Source organism: Hoplias malabaricus, chromosome 5 (assembly GCF_029633855.1).
Source record: "Hoplias malabaricus isolate fHopMal1 chromosome 5, fHopMal1.hap1, whole genome shotgun sequence".
Classification (NCBI taxonomy): domain Eukaryota; kingdom Metazoa; phylum Chordata; class Actinopteri; order Characiformes; family Erythrinidae; genus Hoplias; species Hoplias malabaricus.
In genome coordinates this window covers 50181932-50204036 of record NC_089804.1, presented here as the reverse complement: position 1 = coordinate 50204036, position 22105 = coordinate 50181932, and the positions used below count along the sequence as shown (strand labels likewise).

The 22105-nt window shown below is 40.8% G+C and overlaps 1 protein-coding gene across 1 annotated transcript; it reads right to left on the bottom strand.

The window, feature by feature from the left end:
- Positions 1-248: 248 nt before the first annotated feature.
- Positions 249-20748, bottom strand: myt1a (myelin transcription factor 1a). The gene is made up of 23 exons (XM_066670390.1): positions 20654-20748; positions 14297-14388; positions 13636-13690; positions 13186-13216; positions 13019-13081; positions 12694-12935; positions 10978-11988; positions 9848-9982; positions 9446-9536; positions 9216-9338; positions 8256-8470; positions 7887-8077; positions 7504-7728; positions 7255-7409; positions 7103-7165; positions 6560-6628; positions 6168-6230; positions 5900-5983; positions 5552-5773; positions 5091-5182; positions 4900-5003; positions 3335-3478; positions 249-1634 (listed from the first exon to the last, which is right to left on the bottom strand). Exons 1-23 carry the CDS (start codon positions 20676-20678, stop codon positions 1491-1493), a joined length of 3639 nt encoding a protein of 1212 aa, XP_066526487.1. The 5' UTR covers positions 20679-20748; the 3' UTR covers positions 249-1490.
- Positions 20749-22105: the final 1357 nt, after the last annotated feature.

Genomic DNA, 22105 nt, shown 5'->3' with positions numbered 1-22105 from the left:
TGTTCGACTGTAGCGATTCAAGAAGACCATGCTTATTAATAATAATAATAATATTTAGGTGAACGATTCCTTGAAGAAAAAGCAGCAGGTGTAATTCCCAAGCTCCACCAGAAGGCGTCGCAAAATCACTTTGAAAACACTATGTATCACCACCCGGCATTAAACCAAATGAACAGCAAATGATTCAAGCCTTATTCAGCACACAAGGACATGTCTTAGGTGATAGAGTTCCCTTTTATTTTATCACCAACAGATGGGCAAAGTCTATCCATATGCAGCAGTCACAAACACAGATACATTTACAAAATAAATATTGCAACAAGATCTCCATTCAATTTGTACTTAAATATTAAATAAATAAGAATAAATACATCATACTGTATCTGTTCAACCCACTTCACTGTGGAGGGTGTCAAAATACTTTTATGGAAAACAAAAACTCATTAAATAAAGAGAATATTAGAAAATAATATAAAAAATTGATAGAAAATATTTGCACTTAAAAAAGAGATTTAAAAATCCCTGTCTTTAAAATAAATAGGAAGGTTTATAAAACACTTGCTGTGGATATTTTCCTTTTTTTAAATATTGCCTCCTTCTCAATGCAGAGGGCAAGTATTCGGTTCCTACTGACTGTTAAAAAGCTGCTTATAGAATTTCTTGTAGTGTGAAATAAATAAGCTCATAAATAGACACGGATGAATAAATAACAGAAATAAACATGAATAAATAAACTTACATATCAAGCATCAAATTTAAATATTAATAATTATGATAACAACGTTAATAATATTATGATAATGGAACTACAACCTAGTAATGGAAGTGCAATATCTATGTTTTTTTAAATACTATGACTTTCTAAATGGGACCGGAACTAATCTTTTTCTTTTGTATTCTTCACCAAATATGAGACAACATCATCATACAGGGTACAAACAACAGCAACAAACAAGTGCCGCTTTCTAATCATGATCCATAAAGGGGACGCCAGGAATTCTGAAAGTATCTTGGGACATTAAATGTCAAACACACACATGTACATACAAACACACACACCCACACCCCCACACACACACACACACACCAATCTCACAGCGTGTTCATGACAACCTCCATTTCGCTGAGAAGAGTAAGAAAGGCAGATTGGGACAGATGTGAGCGGTTCGCTAATAAGAGGCAACATCCAAAAAATAACCCAGAAGAAGACGGACTGTGTCAAAATGGCACAGTGGTTTTTTGGGGGAGTTTGTTTGTTTTTTCTTTGTGTTGTTGAAATGTTAAAGCAGCAAGACTGGATTTTGGAATTTGGTCCTTTTTTTTTTCTGAACTCCGCAATGCTCCTTGTCCTCAGGGCTGTCACACACAAAACCTGAATGTCCTTTAACAGTACGTAAAGAATTGTTGGTCTGTTTTACAACCCACAGTGTCTCACGGTTGTCACACTCTCGCCAGCGATTTGACTCCCACTTCACTGTCCACTGTCATATTTACACCTCGATGCCTTTGACCGCCTGGTTGATGGACTCCAGTAGGGCTCGGTTCTCTGGGTTCTGGTAGCATTCCTTGTTGGAGAACATGTGGGTCAGAGTGTCCACATAGGTGTCAAAGTTTTGCTCGCTGATGGGCTCCTGCTGTGGAGAACCAAAATAAAAAAGAATATTACAAAGAGGCACAATGTCCATGAAACTTTACAGTTCAATCAACTGATTCATTTTAAACTGGCATATGCATATGGCATGTGTTTCGGCACTGCCATGTAAATATGTGACAGTAACAATATCAGAGTGCCTAGAGGTTAATAGTCCATTATTGCCCAAACTTACTTTAGCCCATGGCTATCTCCATTTTGCTACAAATCTTTGTGAATGGAGGCCTGAAAGATGGTGGAACTCATACTGACTAAATAATGTATTCAGTGGGTTGTACATAACATTCATTATCTGTAACGCTTATACAGTTCAGGGTCACGGTGGGTCCAGAGTCTACCTGGAATCATTGGGCACAAGGTGGGAATACACCCTGGAGGGGGCGCCAGTCCTTCACAGAGCAACACACACACACCTACGACCCCTTTTTAATTGCCAATCCACCTATCAACGTGTGTTTTTGGACTGTGGGAGGAAACCGGAGCACCCGGAGGAAACCCACGCAGACACAGGGAGAACACACCACACTCCTCACAGACAGTCACCCAGAGGAAACCCACACAGACACAGGGAGAACACACCACACTCCTCACAGACAGTCACCCAGAGGAAACCCACGCAGACACAGGGAGAACACACCAAACTCCTCACAGTCACCCGGAGCGGGAATCGAACCCACAACCTCCAGGTCCCTGGAGCTGTGTGACTGCGACACTACCTGCTGCACCACCGTGCCGCCCTTGTACATAATATTTAAACTTGATTTCAAACACTTTATATATAAATATATATATATTATCTTTAGTGCATGTTTTTAACTGGTATTTTCAGTTTGTTTTGAAAGAACAGTTCAAATCTATAAGAAAACAAAAAACAGTTCAAGCCAATCATTCTTCAATATTGTAAGACATTCGTTTAGCTCAAGAAGGTTGAGTTCCTTAACACTATCTGTATGTCTCTGAGAATGTTGAGTTGGAACTGAGTAACAATAACCACAGTCCGCTGGGGGTGGGGCTTGGAACCACTGGGATCTGTGGCCTTTTTTTGAGTAAACTTTTTTACTACCAGTTTTGATTAATTACAAACATATACTTTAACATAAGCATTGCGCAATGGACAAAATAAGGAGGGACAACCATTACTTGATACTGATTACCATTCATCCATTGAGGTTCTTATTAAAATCAATAACATTTGACCATTTAATGATCATTGTTGATTTTGCGTTGTGTAGCCTAGCAGTGGCCACGCTCCAGAATAAGAATATCCAGGAAATAAAATGTGCCAAATACAAAGCAATGTAACATCTGCATCAAACCAACATTTCGGAATAAACTTCTTAGAGGCTGTTAAGGTGGCCATCAAAACTCTTTTTTGTTGTTGCTTTTGTCTAAGAGTCATCGTCTAATAAAAGTGACGTTCACTGGTTTAAATCCTGATACTGGCGGGAAAAATGGGGCCAGGAAGTGAAGAGATAGCACTGTCTCTTCCTGCAAATCCACAGCTGAAGTGCCCTTAAGCAAGGCACCTTACCCCCAACTGTTCCCTGGGCAGCCCATATGAGATGGTGACTATGCTAACTAGAATTCAGGTTGGACACAGGACAGTGATGGTCATTTTTGCTTGGTAGGAGGAGTATTTGGTATGAAACACTGTGTAATATTGTTGGGTGCTAGTTTACTCACCATCTGTGGGAGACGGATATTGGCCAGGCTGCGGATAAGAGCCTGGCTCAGGCCAGACAGCTCTATGAACAGAGCCTCATTCCTCTCTTCGATGAGCTTGTTTTCGTCTTGCATGTTCTTCAGGTTCTTCTCCATGGATGAGATCTGCAGAGGGGCATTAAGAACACTTGACAAGATGCAGATGACAACAGGCTTAGAACTTGAGTCAGACAGTGAAAGAAGCAGTGTTCTTCATTTCGCTTTGGGAGAGTACAGTAAAAGCATATTTAAAAATAAATACATTTTCTTGTGTTCATACATGATATATACACAGATCATAAACAAGATTAAAACCACGGATATGTGCAGTGAATAAGAGATGATTTAATTGCAGTGGTACTTGGTCAAGCAGTGGGATATGTATCAGCGTGAACACTCAGTTCTCGGAGTTGAAGATGGACAAGCGTGAGTGACTCTGACTAGCCCAAATTGTGATGGTCATAATGTTCATTGGTTCAGCTTCATTGGTGCCCATTGTCCACTGATTAAGCTCTTTAGGGTTTCAAAGGAATAGATATACATTCTTTCATTCATTCATTCATTATCTGTAAGCGCTTATCCACTTCAGGGTCGTGGTGGGTCCAGAGCCTACCTGGAATCATTGGGCGCAAGACGGGAATACACCCTGGAGGGGGCGCCAGTCCTTCACAGGGCAACACACACACACACTCACACCTACGGACACTTTTGAGTCACCAATCCACCTACCAACGTGTGTTTTTGGACTGTGGGAGGAAACCGGAGCACCCGGAGGAAACCCACGCAGACACAGGGAGAACACACCACACTCCTCACAGACAGTCACCTGGAGCAGGAATTGAACCCACAACCTCCAGGTCCCTGGAGCTGTGTGACTGCAACACTACCTGCTGCACCACTGTGCCGCCCAATAGATTTACAGCTACATATAAAAATGCCATTAAACCTAAACATAAAATATTTTTTTTGTTTATTATTATTTCATTCTGTCAAACAGTTATACACTCTTGGATTTAATATATGACATCCTCTGAAATTGCATGAAATAAAAGGTTTTTACATTAGCTTACATTAGGAGAATGGATGGTCTTTGTTACCATTTTTGGGACACAAGGGGTTTTCTTGTGTGTTGGTTTGTATTATTTACACATTGGAATAAAGAAAACTATGGTGCCCCTGAGGGTACGTGCCATCTATTACATCATGAGCACTAAAATATGATGTCATGAGCACCACTTAATATTTTGTAAGAACCATTCTGGTTCTCAGAATACTGGTTTCTGGTTTTCGGAATATCTACATATTTTACGCTGCGGGTTCTCTATGTAGCTCTTATGTTGCAAACAATATATCGATGAGATGTGATTCCAAACAAATGTCTTCAACCACAATGGAGGAGTTACCACTGGGCATGTCCCTGCCAGTTTTGCTTGATCTTGCAAGAGAAACTAAGTGGTGTTCAAATGCGGATCATTAGTTGCGGAAGTACAGTATGGTAAGGTATATTATATTATAGTTATGTATGTCTAATATAGCTGTGTATATACCTGTGTGTGCAGGTTGGCCATGTCTGCCTCCATCTCTGAGTTTGACTCATTGAGCTCACATATCTCTTTGTTCAGTTGCTTTATGTCTTCATCATTATCAAGAACTGAGGAAAGAAAATCAGATTCAAATTCTGCAGGAAGAGCAATTAAAAAAATTCCAGGTGTCTCAAAAATACAGTAGTTCCTCTCACCATCACTCGCCCTGAATTTCTTGCTGATGTATTCGTCCCCGGGGAACCTTGCTCTCTTTTTGTTAGCAGAAGCTCTAGGACATCCTGAAAGACTGTGGACACAGAGGACAAAGCAAAGTTAAACCATGCACTATGTTTATATTCTTTCAAGTAGAGATTTCAACTTTAATATTCTAAACACAACAACAGTTCTCACTGCGGCACTTACAATCTTTGCAGTCTTACTTCTGTCCTAGACTGCCATTACTTTGTTCCTCTATAACTACACTCCTTATAGGCAAATGTGCCAGAAAGTGTGGTAATTTTTGTGGTATTTAAAAATGTGAAAACAAAAGTACAGATAAACTAGGACTGGAATGTATCATGACCCACCAGTGAGTGAACAAAACCGCATAAAAATGAATGATGCCAATTGATCTCAGCTTTAGAAAATCCCTACTCTCCTGTCCATGATCTCATACCTGCGATGTGTGAGGAAGCTGCCGTTGGCATGTCCTGAGCCATCACAGCCTGGTGTGGGGCAGGTGGGGCCCTCCGTCTTGAAGGACTTCCAGGAGAATGGCGTGCCATTCAGTAAACCCTCTTTCTGCCGACGGGCGGCCAGTGGGCAGCCATAGGCACTGCGATGAGTGGCGTATTTCCCACTGATATGACCCAGACTATCACAGCCTGGAACTGGGCACCTGAACACACACAACAGTGGGGGTCAGTGGGGTTTGTGTGTAAACTTTAAGTAAAATATTGTCAGAGTTATTAAGATTTAGGAACATTTCACTGCATCCAGGCAGATTGTAATATGCAGCACTTACTTAATCAGCTCTGAATCTTCTTTGTCGTCCTTGGTGGGGGTTATTTTGATTCCCCCCTTCTTGGCACGAGGACATCCAGATAAACTGTTAACAAGAGAGGGAAATATTCATTTTTTGGGCATTCATTTTCATTTACTATGGCAATTATACACAGTTCTTGCATCCTGAAATCCACAGTTGTGCTGTCCACTATTAGTTCCACACACAGTCACAATATTTCACCCAAAAATAAAAGTGGAAACCTGAAAGATTGATAAGACTATTATACCTTCTGTGTGAGGCGTAGTTTCCAGTGATGTGTCCTGATCCATCACAGCCTGGGGTAGGACATCTGGAAATGATAATATAGGTCAGTATAAGTTTATTTCCAAGCTTCTCTTGGGTTACAAAGTTTAATATGATGTTTTTCCTATGCTTAATAATCTAGTTGTATATAAAATAAATACCACAAATTGATGTTGGACTCTTTTTAGATGCACAATAACAAGATGCCAGTAATAAGAAGCAAATGTAAGCTAGACATATATTTTTCAGAAGTTTTAAAGCACTCAGGAAAAGAGGGACAGTGAGTTTTAGTGTAACAGGAGAATACAGTACACTCCAGAAGTAAAAGCAGTGTGGCAGAGTCTCATTAGAAGCAAGTTTAGCAGACACACATACTTGAGTTCACCAGTGTGGGCAGCCATGAGGGTCCGAAGACTTTTATCAGCAAGAGGACACCCAGAGAGACTGGAAGAAGGCAGCAGAACAGAGGAAGAAAGAAAATAGACAAGAAATTTGAGTGAGAGTTGGAAGAAGAGGAAACTTCAGTGTTGCTCTTGTGTATTTGGATTGATTTTGTGAGCTGTTTTGTTTTTTTTGGGCGATTCTGTGGGCTGATTTGGACAAGAAGAGGGAAGCAGCTTTAGTTAAACACAAATGTCCATGTAGGCAGGGCAATAGCATTGTTTGTAATGTTTTTCAAATAGCCAACACCAGGGAGCGGATTGTTAATCCTGATTGAGGCATGCATCTATTTGCACTGCAGGCTTAGTGCTGTTGCTCGAGCTCAAGACTTAGGAGTTCATAGAGAGCAGAAGTGAGACAAGTTTTAGTTGGGAGTGAGAGAAAACACACGCATATTAAAAGACCAATAGAAACAGGGTTGGACAAATACCCAATCTATAGTTAAGAATGTACAGTTACAGTATTGCCATGTTCTACCTGCGGTGAGATGCATAGTTCCCTGTTATATGACCACTGCCATCACATCCAGGGGTGGGACATCTGTACACAGAAGAAAAGAGTTTTCATATTAAACTATAGTATATTAATTAACATTTCTAAGTGCTTATCATTTTACAGAGACCACTTACAGCAGGAGCTCTTTCTTGGTGTCTTTGGGTGGGAGCTTGACTTTGAAGCTGGAAGTTGTGACCTCACCAGGGTACTTTCTGTCTTCCAGACTCTCTTGTGTGGCATCATCATCTTCTCCATCAGATGATGTGTGGGACTGTATGGTATATTCCACCTTCAAAATATAACATATCAATGTCATTATGGCCTCAGCTGGAAGGTTCAATAAATTAGTCCCTCAGTAAAATCCATAATCTGTTAATGCTAACCTCCTCTGGCTCCTCCTCCTTTTGTCGACTGGTCTTGGTGTAATCGAGAGGCCCCTCCCACTCCTCGACCTTGTAGGTGTGGGCAGAGTGCGGTGAGGTCACTCCCTGCTGTTGTGAGAACGATGAGGATGATGATGATGGGTCAGGTGACCTCACTCCCTCCATTTTGGGTTTCTTCATGCTGAGGTCCAGGGTGCCATTCTCATCAACCTCAATCTCTGGGTCCTGGAGAGGATTAAAGTAAAAGGAGAAATGAGCCACAATAGAGTCCTAATCAAATGGGGTTTGTTAAAGTGTCTGTAAATCATTTTTCAATTTAACGGTTTAATACTGTATAAATTAAACAAGTCCCAAGCCTTAGAGTTGTTGAAGTCATGGTCTACCTTGTTGCCCTGCTCCTGTTGCTTAGTACTAAGGTTCTCGGGTCTCTCCCAGCAGCGTGTGGACAGGTTGAGGATGGCAGTGGCGGCCATATGAGCAGCCTCAGCATCGTGGGAATAATCATATCCACTGGAGGTGGAGGAGGAGCTGCTCTTGGCGTAGCCTCCAGATAAGCTCTGGCTTGGGGAGGAAGCTTTTGGGAATGGTTTTGTTGTTAATAAGGACAAACAAACGGATTCACAATACAATCATACTATGAGTAAAGCATCAAAAATGTATTCTAAAGTATGTATTGGAATAAAATGTATTATATTGGATATTATAGCCTACAGAACAGAACAATATTTATTATTCCACTAAGGCGTACTTACATTTGAAGGCTTTAGGTGAGGTTTCGCTGGTGGGCATCTTTGGGGCAAGCATGCGTTTGCCAAACACCTGCACATCAAAGCTTGCATAGTCAAAAGACACCTTAGAATACTTTTCAAGCTCTTTTGCCAGGTTGGCTCTAGGAGTGGCTGGCACCACATTAGGCCGGTAGGTACCGTACTGAGGAATCTCCAGCTGCTTCACGAAACACATGGGCCTGAAGGAGAAAGGGAGAATGTAGGTTAGCTTCAGAATGAATTAACCATCCTTAAAAACCATAACCATATTGTCAGCAATAACAAAAGATAGGTGGAATTTAATATGAATTAAATTCATCTGAATCCCTGACAGTGCATAGAAGCAAGCAGACGACAGCTACATTCATAAGTGGAGTTCATACAAGTAAGGGGATATGTTGTATTACGATAGAAATTTGTGGACTATTTAAAACATAAAGACTGAACAATTTCAATTATAATGAATATAATGTTTATTCAAATATACAGGGGTTAGACAGTGAAACTGAAACACCTGTCATTGTAGTGTGAGGTTTAGTGGCTAATATGGAGCAGCCTGGTGGCCAGACTTCATTAACTGCACATTGCACCAGTAAGACCACATGCATCCAATGGTTCAAACATTGTGTCCTGAAGGCGGTGCCGTGTATCAGGACGACAATGCACCAATACACACATCAAGACTGGTGAAAGATTGACGAACTGACGCTGTATTGGCCGCAAAAGGAGGCCCTACACCATACTAATAAATTACTGTGGTCTAAAACCAGGTTTCAGTTTCATTGTCCAACCCCTGTAAAGATGTAAATATGTAAGTATTTGTGTAATTACAGTTTAATTGCATATCAAAATAACTTATTATTAAAAATCTATGGCTGAATAAGTAGCATAAATGTAAGCTTTTATACTCATTTCCATGCCATTGAAAAGACTGGTGTGGATTACCTGAGCACTCTGTCTGAGTTAGAGCCTCTGCCAGCTTGCTCACTGACCGAAGCCTGGGCTTGAACTTGCTTCTCGTAACCCTTTGTATGTTTTCCTGCAGCAGCGATTGGGCAGCCAGACAAACTGGAAGGAGGAAGAACATGCATTTTGTAAATAACATATATTTTGAAGCCATTCGAAGTAGAAATTGTCGTATTGAGTGAGAAAGTATATAAAGCTTGTGAATTTACCTGCGATGTGTGTTGCGATTGCTGTTAACATGTCCTTGACCATTGCACCCAGGTGTTGGACATTTCAGCACATTCTCATGCATGGCTAGGACTATACAGAAAGGGAAAACATGAAATGAATATGAAATAACACTCTGTATAATACTGGTATTTCATATACAGGCCATAAACGTGTCATTTGCAGATACCATGCCTTTCTGGTTTTATTGCCATAATTTATATCACATCAACTTCATATCATATATATTGCTTTATATTGCATTATAACATAGCATTTGATTCTAGATTATGGGCTACTAATCTCATGTAGCATGGTTCTGTAAAGGTGTTACCGAAGAGGTGTGTAGATTAACTAAATCTGGACATGCTGAGGGGGTCTAGAAAGTCCTTACAAGTACTTACTTTCAGGTGGGACCCTGTCTTTATGTGGGCACCCAGAAAGACTCCGGTGGTGAGGATACAGTCCAGTCACATGACCTGTCCCATCACACCCTGGGGTGGGGCATTTCACTTCTTTCTTATCTGATCTGGAGCCTTCTGTGATAAAAGTGCAGCACAAAGGCAGGAGGTGAGAATAAAACACATCAAGCTCTCTGCACAGGGGTCTGGATCCTTTTACAGGAGCACTGTATACTGTAGTAGCTAGCTATTTTAAGGTGTAAACTATCCATGTATACATAGCCAAATATCCATATCAACAACACATTTTGGAATCAGTTTCCAAAGGTTTAGATCAATATTGCCAATAATAAAACCTAAGATTAGTTAATCTAATCTTGAGGGAAATAAATAGATTTTTAATTCATTATTTGTTTGTTCTCACAACTGCACGTAAAATATATAGAACTTTATTATTATTACTATTTTTATTATTATTATTATGATGATGATGAAAAAGTGATTGGTGCAGTGTAGTGAGTAAAAATGCAGACTTCTATGCAGAAGAGCAGGGTTCAATTCAAAGCCCAGGTAGCCTCACCATGCTACACCAATAAGAGTCCTTGGGCAAGACTCCTAACACTACATTCTCGCACCTCAGTAACACGATTTAAACTCTGAGTTGCACTGGATACAATTTTGGTGTAAATGTAATGTAAATAATGGTGAATTTCTAACTGTGGCATAGTCATAAATACACCATCGCTGTTCAAAGAAAACGTGTGTCTCCAAAAATGTAACTTTATAGGAGATGAAAAAAATATATGTATTTCAACGGAAGTCATTGTCAAATTAATTTATTCCAAGAATTTCTATTGGTCCGTTCATTGTAAAATTTTCTGAATTTTAAAGGACATAGTAAACTAAAAATCGACAAAAATGTAAATACTTCTTTTTTTACAGCAACAATATATGGAATAAACTTGATGTGCAAAAAAAGTAACCATGCCTTTCTCTGTCTGTATTATATTTAACATTAGTGTACAGAATATTTACAAACTATGACATGATTCCAAAGTTTAGAACCATAGTTTACAATGCACTAAAGATAAAATCACATGAGATCACCAGAGCTTGATGTGTATTAACGTTACCTTTACCATAGTATCCCCTGCGTGCTGCGTAATCTGGCATTTTGCTGCTTTTCTCGTCCGGGCTGTGGTAGCTCTGCTGCTCTGGAGAGCGGCTCTCCTCAGAGCTGCGTCCAGTCTGTTCCGCCTTCAAAGCGATGGCCTGCTCCAGCAGCCCCAGGTTCCCTCGCGTCATGTCATATGTCTCTGACTCGTCCGTGACCTCTGACCTGTGGGAAACGCTGTCCATCTCTTCGTCCTCTGCCTCATCCATTTCTTCCTCTCCGTCATCCTCATCTTCCTCTTCATCCTCCTCCTCATCACCTTCTGAGTGCAGCTCTATGACCACTGTGGGTGAGGCTTTGTTGGGCACATCTTCTCTATCGTCCTCTTCGTCTTCCTCATCTTCTTCATCCTCTTCATCTTCCTCCTCCGTCAGAGGAGTGTCTGGCTTCTCGCTGTTTATCATGGTGTCCGGTTCCGATACCTGAGTGGGAAAGCTGGTTTCAGGGGCAACAGGTGAGTGGTCAGGCTTAATTAGGACCTCTTCCTCCTCGTCCTCGTCTTCCTCCTCCTCTACGTTATCTTCCTGGCCATTGATCTTTTCATCAGCTTCTTTGGCCTGTATTTTGTTGAAGTCTCCGCTGAAGTACTGGTGGTCTGAATTGTTCTTCTGACTGGCGCACTGGCTCTCACCTTCTTCCTCCTGCTCCTCTTCATCTTCACCTTCTTCTTTCTCTTCTTCTGTGATCTGCCTGGGATCCTCCGAATGTTTCAGCTGCTGAGTCATCCTCTCTTCTTCTGTCATCTCTTCTACATCCTCCCCATCCTCTTCCTCTCCTGCCTGGATCTCCTCAGCAACCTGAAGCCCCTCTGCACTGTCTGTCTCAATGGTGACTTGCTGGATGGGTGTGGCATCAGGCTCAACCTCTTCTTTTGTGGGTTCTTCTTCAGGTTCTGCATCGGGAACTTCTTTGACTTCTGTAGTTTTAACTTCAGCTTCAACTGGAGAAACTTCCTCTGTGGGAGCAGCAACTTTAGAAACAGAACATATTTAAGAATATTGAAGATATTACAGTTAAATTCTCCTAAAATTGAAGGTGTGAAGAATGATTTTTAAAGTTTGTTTGAGAGTATTTCATGTCAATGCTTCTATATCAGTCTAAACCAACATCTAGACTTGTATGTCCAAGCAATTCAGTCTTCTTTTCTGTTGCTTCCTAGCAGCTCAACGTGGTATTAGAGCATTTTTCAAAAGCCAACTGTTTCTTATTCATTCATTCATTCATTATCTGTAAGCGCTTATCCAGTTCAGGGTCGCGATGGGTCCAGAGCCTACCTGAAATCTATGGATGCAAGGCGGGAATACACCCTGGAGGGGGCGCCAGTCCTTCACAGGGCAACACACACTCACACCTACAGACACCTTTGAGTCGCCAATCCACCTACAACAGTGTTTTTGGACTGTGGGAGGAAACCGGAGCACCCGGACAACACACCAACTCCTCACAGACAGTCCCCTGCAGTGGGAATCGAACCCACAACCTCCAGGTCCCTGGAGCTGTGTGACTGCGACACTACCTGCTGCACCACCGTGCCGCCCCACTGTTTCTTTTATTTATTAAATACATTCAGTGCTGTTCCATTCTGATGGTGATCATTGCCAGCGGAGATAAAAGTATGTTTTTAAAAATGTTGTATACAGGGATTTAGATGCAAACCAATGATCTTGTTCCTTACCTTCCTCTGGCTCAGGTGTTTCCTCCTCCTTCTTCTTCTTAGGCTCCTCCCCTTTTGCTGCTATTTCTTCATCAGATTCTGCTGCATCATCCTTTGGTTCAGTCTCACTGTTTGTGTCACTGTCTGCATTGAACCCATCATCCATTGCCAGTTTCAGAGGGTTGGGCTTCTTCTTAGAGGCAGCCTGATTCTCTTCTGCCTCTTGAAGTTTCCTTTTCTTGGCCAATGGACAACCCAATGCACTGTTGTAATCAAAGTATCAAAAATGAGTTGCTGGACACAACAGACATGTAAGCTGGAACTCTGGATGAAGACATCATTTTACCTTCTGTGTCTAGCATATTTTCCACTGACATGACCTAAGCCATCACATCCAGGAGTGGGACAACTGAACATAAAGAAACACAAAAGGTCAGTTTGCTTTGACAGTGTTGATTTATAAAATAATGCACTTAACGTATTTAATGTGAGATGAAAACTATAAAACTGCACCTGTATTCTTGTCCCACAAGCTCCAGAGGAACTGAGAGAGAAACAAAGTAGGTCTTTATAGTTTAAAAGCATAACCATATGCAGGACATCATAACATCTCTGGGTGTGTGAGATCCTGAATTAAATGGAGTCTTTAGTCTTATAAAAATAACTTGTAGGTCTCGGATAAATAGGCCACACAGAGCAGAGGATGCTAAGTAGTTAGCATCTGTTTGTAAGCTGCTCTGTTATCAGTATTTATTTTAGTCACTTGACTTTGGCTTATTTTATTTTTTGTATATTTTATAATCACTTTCAAGAAGAACCAATTAACCGTGGTTTTAAATCAAATCAAAAAATCAGTGTTAAAAAATTAATTAATGAGCCAGTGTAGAACTAAATCCCCAAAACTCTATCAGTCTGTTGTAGTCTATTATCCACATTAAAACACATGCAGTGAACTGCTCTCACCTCTGATGCCTTTTGAGCGAGTTCGTGTCCTCTTCTCTTCTGTGTCTTGGCTCATCTGGAATGCACAAAATTAATTATTATACTGAGCTTACACTCTGCCTTTGTGCCTTTAATACTTTGCTTGGTGCCTAACAGCTTTCTCTCACAAGAGTGAGCTTTAATTTGAGCTCAAATGTCAAGACATGATCTAAATTCTATCCTCCTCCATGACCAAGAACCATCTAATGGTCCCCTGGGCTGAGCAGGGTCTAATGTTACTGGAACCAGAGTTGTTTCTGCACATCCTTTAAACTCTATGAAACGGCAAAATCAATAACACACTTCCAATCAGTTCCTTTGAGATTCACACCATGACCTGCTGACAGGACGTGTGGGAGAAAAGGAAAGAGATAAAAAAGAATGCTCAGGGAGAAAGAGTGAGTGGTGATCATTCTCTAAAATGGAGAATAAATAGAGAGAAGACTTTTGAAGTAAATAGAGAGAACTGGGCAAAGGCTACAGAATGAAATTGCAAGACGCTGTAGCACTTTATAGCAAAGGGCTAATAAGAATAACTCAAGGCTATAGACTTTATGAAAGTGCTTGTGGTGAAAGAAGCAGAGGATTGCACTCTAGACACTCCATATCTAAACTGTAATAGAATAAAACTCCTGAGTCTCACTTTGATTCTCCTGCTTCTCTTGTTCTCCCAGCTGCTGACTTTGTCCCCTCTCGTCCACCTCTGACTCAGCAGCTGCCCATGGAACTCATTCTCTGTTGGAGAAAGGCAAATAGCACAGTGTGACTTTCACAGTGTGACTCTCAGTCTGAGAAGTACAGTAGAATTTGCAAAACATAATAGAAATGAGTCATTTTAACACATTCTAATAGGTGCATAACATCACTACCATGAGACATCCTCACATCTCCCAAAACTGGACCTATAATGCATGATAATGTAAGCACACTGGCATATCAGGAATGTTTGACAATAACATGCAGAGAACCACGGTGTAACTGTAGTCTTAACCTACTCAATTTGGTCCTTCATAAACAAATACCCTCGTATATATTCATTAATTCATTCATTATCTGTAAGCGCTTATCCAATTCAGGGTCGCGGTGGGTCCAGAGCCTACCTGGAATCATTGGGTGCAAGGTGGGAATACACCCTGGAGGGGGCACCAGTCCTTCACAGGGCAACACACACTCACACATTCACTCACACACTCACACCCTACGGACACTTTTGAGTCGCCAATCCACCTACCAACGTGTGTTTTTGGACTGTGGAAGGAAACTGGAGCACCCGGAGGAAACCCACGCGGACACAGGGAGAACACACCAACTCCTCACAGACAGTCACCCGGAGCGGGAATCGAACCCACAACCTCCAGGTCCCTGGAGCTGTGTGACTGCGACACTTCCTGCTGTACAAGCGTGCCGCCCCCCCCTCATATATAAATGTTTCAAATCCCTCATCTACATTAAACACACTTAAGTGTGGCTTTCAATGTTTGACATATTTAAAAATCACATTCCGAAGTGAAGTGTGCACAAACATATTCTCTCTATAGAAAACATGTACTTATTTTCAACAACACGTATCATTTGCCCAGGGGCACTACAACTTTCACATACCACTTGCACATGTCTTTGCATTGCAGCATGTCAATTACTGTCAATAACAGCTTGTAATTCAGACAGCTTTTCAATAGCAGCAAAGCTCTGAACACCATTTGGTGGCGCGACCGTGGTTAGTCCATAAGAGCAGATAGTGAAGTTGCTGAAGGACATTAACGCACACTAGCAGTGGTGTATATGGGAAGCACCTTCATGGCTCTGGTTCCTCTGAGTGAACAGAGATGTGACCCAGCTGTTCCACTACACACTCATTAAAACCCCTGATTACATTTCAAACAGCACCTGGTGCTCCTACACTTTACAGCACACACATACACACAAACTGCACAACACCACAGTTCCATTCATGAAAACATGATGTACCACGGTTTTTGGGGATTTATAAGATAATCTCAAACATACAAGAAGCATATGGGTCAATACAATACTGACTCACTATTAGTATAGAGCCCTGAATGATGTCTTTCAGTTTGCCTCCTGATCCACTTACATTTGACATTTATAGGGCTATTGCACTATAGTTAATTCACAGAAACATGGCTCCACTAAATGCTATGAATACTACATTGTCTCTGTTGGCGTTTACATGGGATTCAGTTGAAATACAATACATCACTTCAATGTATAATGTATAAAGGGTCAACAAGTGCAAAAACACCACCAATGAATTATTAATCAAGATCAATAAGCTGTTACAGTATTGGGGGTGTTTGGTGTAAATACACAGTAAACTGTTCATTTATAATCGCTTCTGTGATGATACTTGGTCTAATGTTTTTTTGTTGTTGTTTGTTTGGGCTAAAAACCACATGAAATTGCAGCACATTCCACATGTTCAGAAATGTTACTATTATTTATGCGACGCAATACATTTTACACTTTCTTCTAATGTAATCAGTAAAAATTTATCTTTAGTTTTAATTTAAGTTAAAACTATTCGAAGTGTATAAATATCCAATTGTGTGTTTTCAGTGGTGTAACAGAAACTTTTTAACAAACATTTACAAACAGGAACAGATATATAACAGCTTCTTGTATCAATTTACCAGAGAAAGAAAACTAACCTAGAGAAGACATTCGGTTACTGAGTCTCTGACAAATGTGGCTCCTACAGTACTGAGAGTCTCAGTGGTTTTGATTTTAGAATTAAAATATTGTACCAAAATGAATGTAATATTTGTCATTTTCTTCCTACACAAAGAAATATCTTTGACTCTGAACTTTCCTAAAACCTAAAAAAGAACTACGGATGTTTTTGTAATTAAGCAACTGTCTGTACTCCTTATTGCCATAGCATTGATACGGGGTCTAAAAATAAACACTATATAAACAGGTAAACAAACCATAAACAAAAACAATTGTATTGTTCCAACAGCAGCCCTGCATTCTCTCAGGGGACCTTGGCTTTGAATAAAAGCTTCATGATGCTGCAGTAACCTCTCTCTCTCTCTCTCTCTCTCTCTCTCTCTCTCTCTCTCTCTCTCTCTCTCTGTCACTCTCTGCCCACAACACCACGCCTTTAAATGACTCTCATCCAGTGAACAGCAAAACCCCCTCCGTCACTGCAAAGCTACATAATGGCAACCATTACAGTTTAATGGGACTTTTAAAGCAGGAGTCATCTTCATGATATTGGTTGCAAATGTATGTTTCTCTGAGTCTATTCACAAAGCTATATACAGCTATATTAGAAAACGGCCCCTGCCTGGGGGTCTAAACACAACCAAGAGGACTAAAATAAACAACACCAACAAACCCACTGTTAAAGAAATACAAATCATTTCAGATTAAATTACAGATGGTGATAGTTGTATTTTTCATAAGTGTTGGCCACATGTAATAAATGACTAGTTATGTGTTTTATTCCTGTGATATTAAGTATAAAAGAAACACGTTTAAAGGCCTAACGCGTTTAAAACTTGCACACCTGCTCGATGCTCCGCTGGTAGAATTTCTAAAGCCTTATTCTCAGACTAGCAGCACAATAGATGTCCTTGAAAATATACTGGAACTATCTTCCGAGGCCTGCAATGTTTGGGTTGCGAGTTAAAACTTGTGTGACGCGTACTGGCCCGAACTACTGTTGAGACGACTCGTAAAACTCGCACATTAAACTTCACACGATCGTTTGCAAAATGATTGCCACCCCTCATCCAATCCCAATTATGTTTCGCTGATTGTGTACATAGAAACAAACGCACACTCTGTTGGAACTCACTTCTGGGCGCTGCGCATTAATACACAACTACATTAAACACCAACTGAAAAACACATCAAACGTGACCCGTGCAAACAAAGAGCGAATTCTACGTGTTTTATTTTTTTCGCAAACATAGAAATAAAATCCTAACAGTGCGCTACGGTTTGCAGTGAGATGCCATGTTGTAAGCTCCATCTCCATTCACAAATCAACGCGTATGCCACATTTTAGGGGTGCGAAAACTTTGGCACACGAGTGGATACGGGCTACGCGGAGCGGATCAGGGATTCAGGCCTGTGCAGAAAGTTCATGAGCGAAACACAATGCTATGCTACTGTAGCCCACGGAGTCTGTTCCTTATCTATGGACAATGGCCTAATATTAGTATGAGCCGAGCGCATAAGCGAGACTGGAATAATATTAAGGAGGAATACGGGTCGAAATGTGCTCTGACAAAAATAAAACCGGCGTCCCCTCGCCAAGAGATCCCTGTTTTTAGCGAGCGCTAAAAAAAAACGTACATTAGCGACAAGAGCATTTATTTATAAAAAACAAATGCAGCAAAATACCGCGGATCTGTCGGTGCTCCTGCTGGCGACGTTTGTTTTGGACGCGAAGCTAGCGGCCTCTCGCTCTTTGTAGCTGGAACTTCAGCGGCAGCTCCTATCCTTCTTCTTCTGGGTTTTATTTTTTTGCGTAAAGCTCCTTTCTCCGAACGCCAGAAAGCTATAAATAATCCAAGTCCGGCTCGAACCGAACCTCTTCGGGATCCAGCGCCTATCCTCCAGCACGGAGCCCTCATCAAAAAGCCATTTTCCACACGATATCTTTCGGCGTGGATTTTATGTTGATAATGTTGACTTACCTTTTGGCTCACAGGCCCATTGTTCACCCCTCCTCTACCTCGGGCTGTGACATCATCATAGTAAAATGTACAATACAAGAAGGGGTGGGCTTCTAGTACACCCCCTCCCCCCAACACACATTGCACGTAAACACACGCTACTTTCCATCATTCGTAAGTCCTTCTCGGCTAAAATCGCATAGCTAAACACAACAAGAGACGATATATTAAAACCTACTGTCCAATCGAGCAAGTAAAGAGCCTCCACAACTCCCTCATCCGAAGATAAGTCCAACAACACCTCCCCCCTGCACTTTCTCCACTGATTTGAATGGGACTTCAGCACTAGAGACAGCGCTGTGTTCAGCACCATGGACAGAAACTCGCAGCCAAAGCTTTACTACTACACACGCGCGCGAGCGTGCGCGCGGACACGCGTTTTGTTTGTTTGGTTGGTTTGTAGTTGTATTGTTCTCATAATGCAAATATAATCCTCATACTCTCCACTACAACATAGAGGATGTTAATTGTCCAAGAGCAAGCACCCACACACAAGCAGAGCTGTTCCCTGTCTTGACTAAACACCAACACCCGTTCAGATGGATATCAACACTACACACTGAAACACTGAACACTCCAAAAGTCAGTTCAACCTCGGATATTTCTCCTCAAATACAAACGATATTCTTCAATATTAGACAATACTAGACAATATTATGCAATGTATTTTCGCTCTCATAAAGGAGTCCTAGGGTATAGATATTTTAATGTAACACAGAACTCCCGACGGGAAAAGAATCAGGGAACTACTTTTTCATGCGCAGTGATACACTGAGTTTAGATTAGGTTTACAGCGGCCAGACCTAAAATAACACACCGCTACCGGAAATACATTCCCCAAATGTGCTAACCTACTTTCGACAAACATGAAATATCACGATGCGTTATGAATAATAATTTTTTATTTTTTAACACTAGCAAATTAACTTGCTATGTTGTCTCAAATATAATTGTGTCTACAATTACAAAACAATGAGGCCTGTATTCCTAATGCTCTGTATTATATTTTTTGTGTTGATAATTAGGGTAGTGGCCAGTGCAAGTAAAATAGAAGGCTGGAAAAATATTTTTAGGAGCAATTTAACTTCAACTCTTAAATCCAGTTGAGAGGCGACAAAAGTAAAGAATTTATTTTCTGGATTTGAATTTGCCTCCTCTGACATTATTGATTTAACTTTAGATAAGACACTAATTTGAATACTGTGTTCAAACATAACTTTTATCTATGATTATTTATTTCTATTTATGTCCATTTGGCTCTTTTATTTAACATATGGGAAAAATACAAAAGATAAACAAAACAAGTAAAGTTTTTCTCTTTAAAGAACTTTTAATTTAAAGGTTCTTTAAGGAACAAAAATCTTGTTTCTTTGTAGTTACTTTGAAACAACAACAACAACAAAAGTGTTATATGATCAAATTAAAATTGCTGACAAAAAAAATGAATGAGGAATTCTGGGACGGGAGGTCAAATGTACGTCATGTGACTCTGAGGGAGCTCCGGAGGAGTGTGTGTATCTAATAAGAGTGAGGTTGTTCGGTGACCAGCTGGAACTATGTTCCCTGTGTTGTCTTCCTGTTCAGTTCAGTGCAGATGGAGAGCTTTGGTGCTGCGGCATACAATTATCCCCGGGACAACAGCAGCGTGTATAAATATTACATACGTGCCAGCTGAGCGAGTGAGGACACTCCCCACCCCCACCAACCCTCTCTCTCTCTCACACACACACACACCATGGACAGATGGACTTGCCTAAGTCCCTCCCTCTCTCTCAAACTTTTAACGGAGCCTCAAGTCCCCACAGAGTTCGCAGCCCAAATCTCTGTGGAAACAAAAGTTTCCTTTGTCTGAGCTCTGTCTGGAGGCTTTAGCTGACTTCTAAAAAAGTTTTTTTCACACACAAAGAGCTAATTTCTAACACAGCCTCTCATATAAACCAACTTTCTTACAAATGTGAACAGTTTTATATGGAATAGTGCAACTACAGATTTGTAAAAAATATAGTGTTCGCGTAAATCTTATTGTGCCGCGTCCTCGTCGCCATAGCAACAAAACTGCCAAAATAAAAGTCAAACGATAGTCTGGTTTAAGTTCCTACCAGTCCAAATATCACTAAATATGTGTGAAAACACACACACACACACACACACACCTGAATGAACTGTAGAGTGAACTGAATTAAAATCATTACACCTCCCTCAGAAATCACGTCAAAGTATTGACCGAAAATCCCACAGGCATCAAAACGTAAAACAAACAAGTCAGATAGTCTTTACAGTGTTTTACTCACCCAGGAAAACTTTGCACAGCTTCATCTTGGCTGTGTCTGTGTCTTCCCCACAGCTCTCAAACTCTGAAACTTCTCATAACAACAGAGAAAGTAACTTGGGAAAAACTTGCCACGAGTGGGCAGCCCCCTCCTCAAACTCCGCGTCCGACCAATCAGGAGACACCTGCGTCACGCGTCTCCCTCAAGGACAGCCAATCAGAGCGCCACTCAGTTGGAGAGCTCCCCAAACAAAGCCCATTGAGAGTGAAAACAAAAGCCTGCTGCTGTTCCCTAAGTCATATGGCAGGGCGCACTGCATCCATTCTTTCATTAATACCGCCTACAAAAACTTTTGCAAAGTTTCCACATTTTTTTTTCTTTTTTAACCAAGTAAAAATAAAGTTTACTCCAAAGAAAAACGAGTTCATTCCAACGTATCAAAATATACCGAATACACACACGAATGTCATTGGCTTACACGGGTACGGACCTATATTACTTGAGATAAGGTTTAAACACAAGAAAGCCATTCCTTTGCCTTTGTGAGAAACCATGTTGTATTTGGACATTAATGCGTATAGTCTTCTTATGTGTTAGGAAACAGTGTTACATTTAGTGGCATTATTATGAACAGACTACTCCAAAACACACACACACACACACACACACATGTGTGTCTTGTTGCAGTATTGGATGAAAATTATACATAATAATGAAAAATGTTAAGTAATAATTATTGTATTAATGTTATTTGCTTTTCATGTAACGTGCCTAAATCCTTTCTATGAACAGGTAAATAACATTTTTATGCAAATGTTTGCATTAGTGAAGGATACACAACCGTCTCAAAAATGCTTCTCTGTTCATTAAAATTACTGAACTAATGCAAATAGCCAGCTGAAATGTTACTCCTCCCATTCATTCAGGCTGAATGCTACCTCAAAAGAGCTCTCTATCAATCAGTTAATCAACCAATCAATCAGCCAATCAACCATTCAATGAGATTCTCTTTGGAAAGAATGCCAACTGATCTCCCTCTCTCTCTCTCTCAATCTCTCTCTCTCTCTCTCTCTCTCTCTCTCTCTCTCCTTGTTTGTGTGTGTGTGTGTTGCTGAGACATATGTATGAAGGTACTGTGTGTCTCTCTCGATGAGCTAATCTCTAATAATACATACTCTCATTCTCTTATACTTCTCACTTTTTATACATCTCACTTTTTTCTCATTCTCCCTCTTTATTAATCTCTTGTTCTCTCTTGTTAATGTTATTAATCTCTCAGTCTTAATCTTAATCTCTCTCTCTCTCTCTCTCTCTCTCTCTCTCTCTCTATCTCTCTCTCTCTGTGTGTGTGTGTGTGTATGTGTGGGTGTGTTGCTGAGACATATGTATGAAGGTACTGTGTGTCTCTCTCGATGAGCTAAAATCTGAGCCTCCTATGACAGATGGTTGTGCTGATAATGATGCTGAGCCCCC